Genomic DNA, 12,539 nt, shown 5'->3' with positions numbered 1-12,539 from the left:
TATGAAAATATGAGAATTATTTCCAATAAGCAGAAGATTTTATTTTTAGAGGAGCAAATTATTGCAGATGCTGGAATCTGTACTTTGAAAACAAATATTGCTGGAAATTACAGCAGGTCAGACAGCTTCTGTGAAGACAGAGCAAGCTAACGTTTCAAGTCTAGATGATTCTCCAGCAGTGCTGACATGAAGTGTGGAGGGGACAGCATTTATACTATAGTTGGGTTGGGGGAGGGGGTTCAGTTGGTGGTGTGGAGCACCAGGGATAGAAAGGATGTTGATAGTGCAGATTAAGTGATTGGAACGTGAGAATGGCAGAACAATGGGGTGTCTAACTGCCAGACTGTAAAGAACAGATGGTTCCACTGGAGTAGGGGAGAGGGGAGAGAGGACGCAGTGACAGAGAATAAGCAAAGTTGAAAGAAAGGGAAGAAATGATATTGAGTTCAAAATCTGAAGGTGCTGAACTCAATATTAGGTCCAGAAGGTTATAAAGAGCCGAGTCTGAAGATGAGATGTTGTTCTTCCAGTTTGTGCTGTGATTTGCTGGAATATTGCAATATTACAACGTTGGAGAATTACAACCTTCTGGACTTAATATTGAGTTCAACACCTTAAGATTGTGAACTCAATACCATTAAGTGATAGGGATCACTTAATTTTCCCTATCAACACCTTTTTTCCCCCAGCACTCCATCCCTCCACTATTGCATAAATGCTGTCCCCTCCCATCAGCTCTGACGGAGAGTCATCTAGACTAGAAATGTTAGCTTGCTCTCTCTCTCCATGGATGCTGCCTGGCCCATTATGATTTTAGTTTTATGTTTGTCTCTTGCCTGCTAATTTGCCCTCTTCCTTCTTTATGGTCTCTTGTACCAATCCACGACCAATTGGTAGCAGACCTGATGGTTGTGTTCTATCCAGGTCTTTACTAATGCCTGTCTTTGATTGGCTATCAGATGTGCACAATAAGCAACCAATCTAGTTTAAGGTCATCAAAAATAGGAGTCACCACTGGACATTCAGCCCTTTCAATCTGGTCGGCATTCTATAAAACTGTTGCTGATCTGACTGTGGCCTTAACTTTTGTTTCCTAAATGTGACCCGTGATTCTTGTAGCACAGCCGGTCAGGCAGCATCCGAGGAGCAGGAAAATCAACTTTTTGGGCAAAAGCCGTTCATCAGGAATAGAGGCGGAAAGCCTCTAGGATGGAGAGATAAATGGGATGGGGGTGGGGCTGGGGCTGGGGAGAAGATAGTAAAGAGTACAATAGGTGGATGGGGATGGGGATGAAGGTGATAGGTCAGACAGGAGGGTAGAGCGGATAGATGGAAAGGAAGATAGGCAGGTAGGACCGGTCATTAGATTAGATTAGATTAGATTAGATTACTTACAGTGTGGAAACAGGCCCTTCGGCCCAACAAGTCCACACCGACCCGCAACCCACCCATACCCCTACATTTACTCCTTTAACCTAACACTACGGGCAATTTAGCGTGGCCAATTCACCTGACCTGCACATCTTTGTGATTGTGGGAGGAAACCGGAGCACCCGGAGGAAACCCACGCAGACACGGGGAGAATGTGCAAACTCCACACAGTCAGTCGCCTGAGTCGGGAATTGAACCCGGGTCTCTGGCGCTGTGAGGTAGCAGTGCTAACCACTGTGCCACTGTGCCGCCCATCATGAGGATCATGAGGATGCTGAGCTGAAAGTTTGGAACTGGGGTAAGGTGGGGGAGGGGAAATGAGGAAACTGGTGAAGTCCACATTGATGCCCCGGGGTTGAAGTGTTCCAAGGCGGAAGATGAGGTGGTCTTCCTCCAGGGGTCAGGTGGTGAGGGAATGGTGGTGGAGGAGGCCCAGGATCTGCATGTCCTCGGTAGAGTGGGAGGGGGAGTTATAATGTTGGGCCACAGGGCGGTAGTGTTGATTGGTGCGGGTGTCCCGGAGATGTTCCCTAAAGCACTCTGTGAGAAGGCGTCCAGTCTTCCCAATGTAGAGGAGACCGCATCGGGAGCAACGGATACAATAAATGACATTGGTAAATGTAGAAGGCTCCTTTGGGGCCTTGGATGGAGGTGGGGGGAGGGGGGGAAGGTGCGGGCACAGGTTTTACAATTCCGACGGTGGCAGGGGAGGGGAGAGGGTGGGTTGTTGGGCAGCATGGACCTGACCAGGTAGTCTTTGTGGAAAGTGGAAAAGGGTGGGGAGGGAAATATCACCCTGGTGGTGGGGTCCGTTTGGAGGTGGCGGAAATGTTGGCAGATGATGTGGTTTATGCGAAGGTTGATATGGGTGGAAGATGAGGATCAGGGGGGGTTCTGTCCTTGCTACGGTTGGAGGGGTGGGATTTGAGGGCAGAGGTGCGGGATGTGGATGAGATGCTTTGGAGGGCACCTTCAACCACGTGGGAAGGGAAATTGTGGTTTTTAAAGAAGGAGGCCATCTGGTGTGTTCTGTGGTAGAGCTGGTCCTCCTGGGAGCAGATATGGCGGAGGTGGAGGAATTGGGAATACAGGATAGCATTTTTGCAGGTGTTAGGGTGGGAAGAGGTGTAATCCAGGTAGATGTGGGAGTTGGTGGGTTTGTAAAAAAATGTCAGTGTCAAGTCGTCATCATTGATGGAGATAGAGAGGTCCAGGAAGGGGAGAGAGGTATCAGAGATGGTCCAGGTGAATTTAAGGTCGGAGTGGAATGTGTTGGTGAAATTGATGAACTGTTCAACCTCCTCGTGGGAGTACAAGGTGGCACTGATGAAGTCATCAATGTAGCCGAGGAAGAGGTGGGGAGTAGTGCTGGTGGAACTACGGAAGATGGACTGTTCTACGTAGCCGACAAAGAGACAGGCATAGCTGGGGCCCATATGGGTGCCCATGGTTATCCCTTCGGTCTGGAGGATGTGGGAGGATCCCCATTCCCATACACCTATTGTACTCTTTGCTACCTTCTCCGCAGCCTCACCCCCTCCCTCCCATTTATCTCTCCACCCTGGAGGATCCCTGCTTTCAGTCCTGATGAAGGGCTTTTGCCCAAAACGTCAATTTTCCTGCTCCTCGGATGCTGCCTGACCAGCTGTGCTTTTCTAGCACCACTCTAATCTTGACTTTCTGTGTAAGACAATTTCAAAGATTAACAAACCTTGCATCATTTCTTCTGTTTTAAAAACATTATATTTACTTGGCACTTCTTGATCTTCCCTTGACTGATGATTTAGGTGTGGAAGGCACTGTTTAGGGAATAACAGGAATATGTCCATATCCTCAGCTCAGTGAGTTTAGCTTAATAGATAATTCAGTAAGTGATAATTTTGCTGTGTCAAGGACAGAACCAAACACCCTCAACCTAATCTTTCCACAATAAACCTTTTGCAATCACTTCTCATCTTGTTAAAGCTTCTTCAAGAGCACCTCACAAACCTAATGTTTATCCTGCAAGTGAACAAGGACAATGAATACTTAGGAATAGCATCAATTTCAAGTCCTGCTCCAAACTATATCCAATCCTGATTTGTACATGCATGTATATATAGACTAGAAGAAGATAATAGATCCCACTCCTATACTGAGTTTGCCAGCCTGCTGAATGGCACAGTGACTCTGTGGTTAGCACTGCTGCCTTACAGCACCAGGGACCTGAGTGTGATTCCACGCTCGGGTGACTGACTGTGTACAATTTGCACATTGTTTGGGTGGGTTTCTTCCAGGCACTCTGGTTTCCTCCCACAGTCCAAGGATGTGCAGGTTAGGTGGATTGGCCATGCTAAATTACCCATAGTGTCCAGGGATATGCAGGATAAGTGGGTGGCCAGAGGAAATGCAGGGTGACAGGGACGGGGTGGGATGCTCTTTGGAAAGTTGGTGTAGACTTGATGGGCCAAATGGCCTGCTTCCACACCGTAGGGATTCTATGACATAGTTTCACCTTTCCCAATGTAATGAAAGTAATTTAAAGGTTCTCATTAACTATAAGCATTACATTTAATAATTGTCATTCCTGGCTATGTGAGGAGATGCAAGCTATTAACAGTTAGTTGACAGATAACATTCAAAGAGGACAATACCTAGACCATACGCCACTCTTGCTGGCAATTCCACATCATCCTGTGACTGTCCATCAGTCAGCAACACCAGAATGTGTGGGACATTCTGTCGCATTCCAGCCGTTGTCTGGAATAACTCCTTTAATACATAACCAATGCCTCTAGCTGGGAAAACAAGAGAAAAACAACACTGAACTAGGGACAAGTACATACTATGATGTGTTTCCTCATGTAAAAGCAATAGATAAGATCCATATCAAAGTCAGATAGCTCTGCAGTGTCACTCATAAATTTCAAAGAAGGAATCACTCTTTGCACAGAGAAACTGGAAATTATATTCAAATCTCTTAGATTATATTACCTAGAGAAATACAGTCCAAACTGCTCAACATTGGCAATACCAATGGCAACTTGAGCTGGTTAATGGTGCAAGGAAGCATGGCCATATATTTAGATAAGGAAGGATGCTGGTGCTTTAAATAGATTCCATTTTAAGATCATTTTAAGTAAATGACTATTGGGTTATTTGCAGATTGAACATCAATGTAACAGATGTGTTTCACGTAAAAATAATAATTCAAGCCAAAAGTAGAATAATACAGAATAATACTGTTCTGTGAGGGTTCGTAATGGAGTTAAATAATGTGTCAGGACAGGTAATGGAGATAATTGATGAAAGGATACAGGAATTGGGTGGTGAAAGAATAATAGTTGTGGAGATATAATGTTGGTAGATGGTGTTAACAAAAGTTTTGAGAGGAATGTTTTTTCACTCAGAGATTGGTAGAGATCTGGAATGCACTACTTGAGAGGGCCGTTGAAGTGGGTAACTTCCCAACCTTTAAAAAGTACTTGGCTAAGAACTTGAAATATCATAACATTTAAGGCTAGGGGCCTAGAGCTGGAAAGTGGGACTAGTATAGATTTTGTGTAGCTTTAGTGGGATGGACATGATGGGCCAAAGGGCCTTTTCTGTACTGTATGATTCTATAATTCTAAGTCTGATGGATTATAAACATAAAATAATATACAGTACATGAAGGAAAAATGCTTTACAGGATCAAGAATAATATTCAATGGCTCCAATACAGAAATTATCAAGTTGTGTAACTGAATGATTACACCATTAATTATACCAAACAAGCATGAGACCTTATTTTTCAAGAAACAAAAATGCACAATCCCTTTCTAGCCAAGAAAGGTATCATCCTCTACCACTACCTACTTCATACTGATAAATGTATGGAATGTTTCACCTGTTCTGGTGTTGCCTCCTCGATATTGAACTGCTCTGATGGCTCTCAATACTGAATTCCTGTCCTTGTGTTGACTAAACTGGAACTCTGGCCTGGGATTATCACTGTAATGAGCTACAGCAACCTGTTGCAAAAGGAAAAGGAACCACATCAAGAATTAATACCAACTGGACACCGACTAGCAACTTCAAAGTGAAAAACACATTAAATTATCACTGGCTAGATGGTGAAAGATCCATCAGCTGAGAAGAATGGATAATCAGCAAAATCGTAACCTGATTAGGATAAATTTGTTTTATTTGTTCATTGGATGTGGGTGTCACTGGCTGGGTCAGCATTTATTGCCCATCTCTAATTGCCTTGGATAAGGTGGTGCTATGCTGTTTTCTTGAACCACTGCAGTCCTTGGGGTGTAGGGAGATGCACAGTACTGTTAGTCGGACTAATTTCCCAAATTCTCCATGTGTAAGGAATTTTTTTTCTATATAAGCAGGTCAAAAGGTTCCACTGAAAAATGTGTCATTCAGCCAGGATGATAACAAGCTCAATAACTGGTCTACAAATAGTCAACTGAACTCAGCTCGATGACAGTTAGGCTGTCACAGCTGGTCTCACTCCAGGAGGAGAAAATGTTGATACCACTTCTGTTTAATCAAACTCTATGTGGGAAGCCTTGGCGGGTCAGGTTGCCACTTCAACAGCTGTATTTTCTAATATCCTTTGACTCTGATAACATGTATTCAGTATCAAGTATTGGTCAGACATAAGGAGCTCTGAAGTGTTAACCTACTCCTGAGCTGCAAGTTCACTGAAATAGCCAGATATTAGGGCCTTGTTAAACCTCATTTAGCATTCTATCCAACTCAAGGAGGATACTTTAGCACTGGGGTAGTACAGAAAAGGACAACATGCTGTGGTGATAGATGCCATCCTGTGATTTTCTTGTATTCACCTGTGGGACTGCTGCAGTCCATGTGCTGTGTGAAGACCCATAATACCCCGATGGAGGGAATTCCAGGATTTTGATCAGTGATAGGATGACAATACATTTCCAAGTCAGGATGCTGAGTGGCTTGAAGGGGAAGTGGCAGGTGGTAGGGCTCCCATGTATCTTCTGAACTTGTCCTTCTAGATGGAACTGACTGTGGTTTTGGAAAGTGCTGTCTAAGGATCTTGCTGCAATGCATCTTGTAGATAGTACATGCTGCTACTACTGATGGAGGGAATGGATGCTTGTGAATGTGGTGTCTATCACCGGGCTGTTTTGTCTTGGATGGTGTCAAGCACCTTGCGTGTTGCTGGAGCTGAATCTGTCCAGGCAATTGACTTGTACCTTGGAGATGATGAACAAGCTTTGGAAGTCAGGAGTTGAGTTATTCACCACAGTATTCTTAGTATCTGACCCACTCTTGTAACTATTGTGTTTATGTGGTGAGTCCAGTTGAGTTTTTGGTCAATGGTAACCCCCAGGATGCTGATGTCAACACCATTGAATATCAAGGGCAGTGGCTAGATTGTATCTCTAGATAGTCATTGTCTGGCATTTGTATGGTGCAAATGTTACTTGTCGCCTGTCAGCGTGAGTGTTGTCCAGATCTTGTGACATTTGAACATGGACTGCTTTCGCTTTAGAGGAGTCATAAATGGTACTGAACATTGAGCAATGATCGGTGAACATTCCCCACTTCTGACCTTATGATAGAGGTAATGTCATTAATGAAGCAGTTGAAGATGGTTGAGCCTAGGACACAACCCTGAGGACCTCCTGCAGATATGTCATGGAGCTGAGATGACTGGCCTCCAACAACCACAAAAATCTTTCTATGTGCCAGGTATGACTCCAAACAATGGAGAATTTGCCCCATGATTCCCATTGATTACAGTTCTGATGCCAAACTCGATCAAATGTATATTTGATGTCAAGGGCTGTCATGCTCACCTCACCTCCAGAATTCAGCCCTTTTGTCCACATTTGAACCAAGGCTATGTAGAGGTCAGGAGCTGAGTGGCCCTTATTGCAAAGCATGTGCTGCTTCAAAGCACTGTTGATGATACCTTCCATGACTTTACTAATGATCGAGAGTAGACTGATGGAATGAGATGTGACTGGGTTGGATTGTCCTGCTTTTTGGATGCAGGACACTCCCGGGCAATTTTCCATATTGTTGGAAAGATACCATTGTTGTAACTGTACCGAAACAGCTTGGGTAGTGAATTCTCAAGTTCTAGAGCAAAAATCTTCAGTACTATTACAGATATGCTGTCAGGCCCATTGCCTTTGCAGTTTTGAGTACTTTCAACTGTTTCTTGATATCACGTGGAATGAATCGAATTGGCTGAACATGCATCTGTGACGCTGGGGACCATTGGAAGAGGCCACAATGGATCATCCACTTGGCACTTTTGGCTGAAGATTGGCTGAGAATGCATTAGTCTTATCTTTTGCACTGACATGTTGGCTTTTCTACCACTGAAGATGAGAATATTTGTGGCACCTGTTTCTCCAGTGAGTTATTTAATTGTCCACCACCATTCATGACTGGATGCGGCAGGAATGGCAGGGCTTCGATCTGATCTGTTGGTTATATTCTCAACATTCTCAAAGGTGAGACTTCATTTCCACAAAGACTCTGCAGTGGTCACTCTTATCAATATTGTCATGGGTAGATGCATCTGCAGTCAGCAGATTGGTAAGGATGAGGTCAAGTATGTTTTCCCTCTTGTTGGTTCCCTCACCACCTGCTGCAGACCCAGTCTAGCAGCGATGTCCCTTTGGACCTGACCAGTTTGATCAGTAGTGCTACCGCCAAGCCACTCAGTGGTGGACATTGAAATCGCCCTACCTAGAGTACATTCTGCACCCTTGCCACCCTCAGTGCTTTCTCCATATGTTGCTGAACATGGAGGAGTATTGATTCATCAGCCAAAGGAAGAAGGTACATGGGTAATCAGCTGGATGTTTCCTTGCCTATGTTTTATATGAAGCCATGAGACTTTGTGGGGTCCAGAGTTAATGTTGAGAACTCCCAAGGCAATTCCATCCCAACTATGTTGCCACCTTTGCTGGATCTGTCCCTCCAATGAGACAAGGCATATCCAGGGAAGGTGATGGTTGTGGCTAGGGTGAAGGGAAAGATAGACTTATCAGGAATCTGATTCAGTTCTCTATTATTATTAAGGTCATCAATAACTTAAATAGGTTCATTAAGGCGAAAGGAAAAGTAAAATGAAAGGCCACTCATTTAATCTGTGGGAGCTGAGGGTGAAGTTCAATGTGAGCAAATATTATTTATCTCAGAGAGATCGAGCTGTGCCCAGCTTTCCACAGATGGCAGTGAATAGGGAATTCTTGTAAACCTCAAGCAGGTATTAGGCACATCGTTGTAAAACTACATTAACATGGCAGGAAGAAGGTAAAACTTTAGGGAGTGAGCATCGAGTTAGGATCTTCCTTTGTTCACCAGGCAACCTAGTTAAAATTGAAGAAGAAACCTAACAGAGATAAACATGACTGTCTGCTTCTTTGCCTTTCCCAAGAAGGGGGAAGGATCATGGGAAAGGGTCTACCAAGATACCAAGGTGAGAATACATGGGCTAAATAACTTTCTTTTCTTCCAAATTATATGACATAATGTAATAAGAAAGCATAAAATATTTACTTGAATGTCTCCTGCTCCCACAGACTCACCAGTGTAGGATACTTCCATTTACCTGGGTTCCTGTAGGTCCAATCTTCGGGAAGTATGAAACAATCCTGAAGAGAAAGTCCCGAATTTTATTAAAGTTATTCTGGCCAATGCTCCAGGATTCATCCACCAAAAACACTATATCGGCCTTGGCTCTGCCGCAAACTGATAAAGGAGAAAACAAAGAGTAGTCAGAATTGAGCAAGAATATCCGTATATAAGCCTACTTGTCTATAAACCTTTCATATTTCCGAGTCTCCAAATTGGAGCAACTAATTGGCAATTCCACTATCTTTTACAGAATCAGACAATTTGAAACTATCATCCCTGTATCAGCTCTCCTAATTCTTTCTCCACATCTCTACACATTTTTCTTAACAACATTATATCTAAATCCCTTTTGAAAGTTACTATTGGACCTGCTTCCATTAACATTTCCAATGGGCCATTCAAGATCACTGCTCGCTGTGTAATAATTTTTTTTCCTCATCCCTTCATGATCCTTTTGCCAAATACATTCAGTTTGTACCCCTCAGAATGGAGAAGGAGTAGCAAGTTCTTGAAAATTTTTCCCAGTTTCTCTCAATAGAAGTTTCATAAAACTTTGTTCTCGAATGAGGAACAAAGACCCTGTGTAATTTTTATTCATACATTATCTTGTTATGGTATTCTGACATTTTTATAATCCTCTATCGCATAATTATAGTTGCAAAGTAAAGGATTTATTGACTATATTTCTGTGAAAATAATTTCTGTTTAAGGTGTTTTAAAATGGATGACACATTATCAGTACTCACTGGACTTGGTGCACTGGAAATCAAACACCTCTATTCCCAGAGTCATCACAAAATTGAAACTTTGCTGAAACCACTAAATTGCCCCAATTCTACCTATCTCAGATTAAACAAATATGTTGACCAGGTGTTTCCATTAACAAGTAAGTAACTATTTATTGCCAATAAGTTGTTTTTAACCAAAGGCAAAAAAGGAAACATAAATTGCCATCCTAAGACTCTACAGCTTAAACTCTACCCTTTTTTAAAATTTCCATACACATAGAACATAGAATATTACAGTGCAGTACACGTCATTTGGCGCTTGATGTTGTGCCGACTTGTGAAATCAATCTGAAGCCCATCTATTCTACGCTATTCTATTTTCATCCATACGTTTATCCAATGACCATTTAAATGCCCTTAAAGTTGGCAAGTCTACTACTGTTACAGGCAGTGCATGCCACACCCCTTCTACTCTCTGAGTAAAGACCTCTGACATCTGTCCTATATCTATCACTCCTCGATTTAAAGCTATGTCCCTTTGTGCTGGCATCACCATCCGAGGAAAAACGCTATCCTTGTCCACCCTATCTAACCCTCTGATTATCTTGAATAACTCAATTAAGTCACCTCTCAACCTTCTTCTCTCTAATAAAACAGCCTCAAGTCCCTCAGCCATGCCTCATAAGACCTTCCCTCCATACCAGGCAACATCTTAGTAAATCTCCTCTGAACCCTTTTCAAAGATTCCTCATCCTTCCTGTAATGTGGTGACCATTACACATACGAACAGTTACACAGAGACAAGACACAAATATTATGTGTGCAGAAGGGGAAAAAAACTTCAGAGAAGTTCAGTTCTGGCCCCAGTCCACATCATGGGCTTTGATGAGTTATTTTCCTTCAGTTCCTTTTGATTTCTTTCAGCTCCTTCCAACCCTTTGTTGATGATGGGTCCACTGATTCTCAATCTTTCATTCACTGAGAATACCCTAACAGTCTCTCTGAAGATATTTTGTTTTCGTCATCTGTTTGTAAAGCCCATTTTTTGTTGGACTGTGATTTAAAAATGGGAAAATATACTGCTTTGAACCAAGGAAACTATACAAAGATGTTAGCAGTTTTAAAGAAAAACAAGTTACTGGAGCACATTGATATATATATATATATATATACACATTGTCTTACTGGAGCAGTGGTGGAGAGTTCCAGACAAATCAACATTTCCTGCGTGTATTCAGGACAATTCTGCCCAGAGGCAGTCTTTTGGTTGGCTTTTCAATTAGTTGTTGTTTTGGGAGAGCTCAGCATATTAGCAACTTCTTGACTGGTTCCTTGGCAGGGTGCTATAACTTTGTGTGTATATAATACTTCAGAAACATCCAGCCTGTGAAGAGAGAACACCCATCTCTCTTTTTTCTGGACGTGGAGAAGCGAAATAAAACCAGAGTGGTTAGTTACTCTTTCTGACCATTTCTCTGTTATTTGCTCTCCCTGCAAACCACCAGCTGAAAGGAAAATGGAGAACCACCCTCAGAGACACTGAAAGGAGAAATGAAAGTTTGAGAAACAGTGTACCGGCAACCTCATGCCATCAGTGAAGAGTTGGACAACTGGAAAAAGCCAAATGAAAACAAGTTATCAGCATCTTTGATCCAGATTGGTGCCAGAACCCTGCCTGTTGTTTTTCCTTCCCCACTCATAATACCACCTGATGAAGGAGTGACACTCCGAAAGCTAGTGTGCTTCCAATTAAACATGTTGGACTATAACCTGCTGTTGTGCGATTTTTCACTTTGTACACCCCAGTCCAACACCGGTATCTCCAAATTATTACCTTATCTCGTTGTGTATCTGCTTATACACGTGCAGGGATTTTAGAAAGGGCAGAATTTAAGTTACATAAACTGAAAGGACTGGAGAAACTCGGAATGTCTGGCAGTATCTATAGACAGGGCGGAAGTGGGTACTGCAGATGCTGGAGATTAGAGGCAAGATTAGAATGGTGCTGGAAAAGCACAGCAGGTCAGGCAGCATCCGAGGAACAGGAAAATCGACATTTCGGGCAAAAGCCCTTAATCAGGAATCCTGAAGGATGCATCTTATGTCAACATTACATTGAAAGCATGTACTGTTTTATATAGAAAGGAACCTCAATTATCCGAACAAGATGGACGGGCAATATTTCGTTTGGATAATTAATTATTCAGTTAATTGATTCAATGCCTCTCCTCTGGGGCTTGGCGTTTTCTGAAGTTTCTTTTTTCCTCGCTCTGCCTGCCTTGCTCCCTCTCTCTGTCTCAGGGTTTGTTTCTGAGCAGAGACATACTTGTGAGGAAGGGATTTGTAGCATTGCTGAAGCCTCCCACCACCACTCCCCCAATCAGTTCAATGGGGTTGACACACTTGCTTAGTCTGCTCCCCATTCAGGAGGCGAGGCAGCAGAACACCAAGTGCAAGGCCCCACCCTGTGGCCCACTATCCACCCCCCAACCACCCCTGTCTGCTCCCACACCCGCACCCTGTCCATCCCTTACCCACCTCCCAACTCTGCCCACAACGTCGGCCCCAATCAGCCCTTACCCACCGTCCGTGCCCCTGACCCAGCTGCCCCGTGCCCCCCATGCACCCCCGTCAGCCCCTGTCCTCCCCTGACCCCCTGGGATTTGAGTTACAGAGAGAGGCTGAACAGGCTGGGGCTGTTTTCCCTGGAGCATCGGAGGCTGAGGGGTGACCTTATAGAGGTTTACAAAATTATGAGGGCCATGGATAGGATAA

At 43.5% G+C, this 12,539-nt stretch overlaps 1 protein-coding gene across 1 annotated transcript in view; it reads right to left on the bottom strand.

Moving 5' to 3' along the window:
* col7a1l (collagen type VII alpha 1-like) overlaps positions 1 to 12,539 on the bottom strand; it is a 432,947-nt gene that overhangs the window by 330,203 nt on the left and 90,205 nt on the right. Inside the window, exons 20-22 of the mRNA XM_087999395.1 lie at positions 9,011 to 9,150; positions 5,300 to 5,423; positions 4,065 to 4,208 (exon numbers count right to left, since the gene is read on the bottom strand). Of these exons, the coding sequence (XP_087855521.1) occupies positions 4,065 to 4,208; positions 5,300 to 5,423; positions 9,011 to 9,150 (408 nt within the window). The remainder of the gene's footprint in view (positions 1 to 4,064; positions 4,209 to 5,299; positions 5,424 to 9,010; positions 9,151 to 12,539) is intronic.

The sequence above is a fragment of the Chiloscyllium plagiosum genome, unplaced genomic scaffold (assembly GCF_037043375.1).
Source record: "Chiloscyllium plagiosum isolate Xiang-an unplaced genomic scaffold, Cpla_swu_hap1 HiC_scaffold_23, whole genome shotgun sequence".
Taxonomy (NCBI): domain Eukaryota; kingdom Metazoa; phylum Chordata; class Chondrichthyes; order Orectolobiformes; family Hemiscylliidae; genus Chiloscyllium; species Chiloscyllium plagiosum.
The sequence above is the reverse complement of the archived record's forward strand: the minus strand, read 5'-3'. Positions and strand labels throughout refer to the sequence as shown.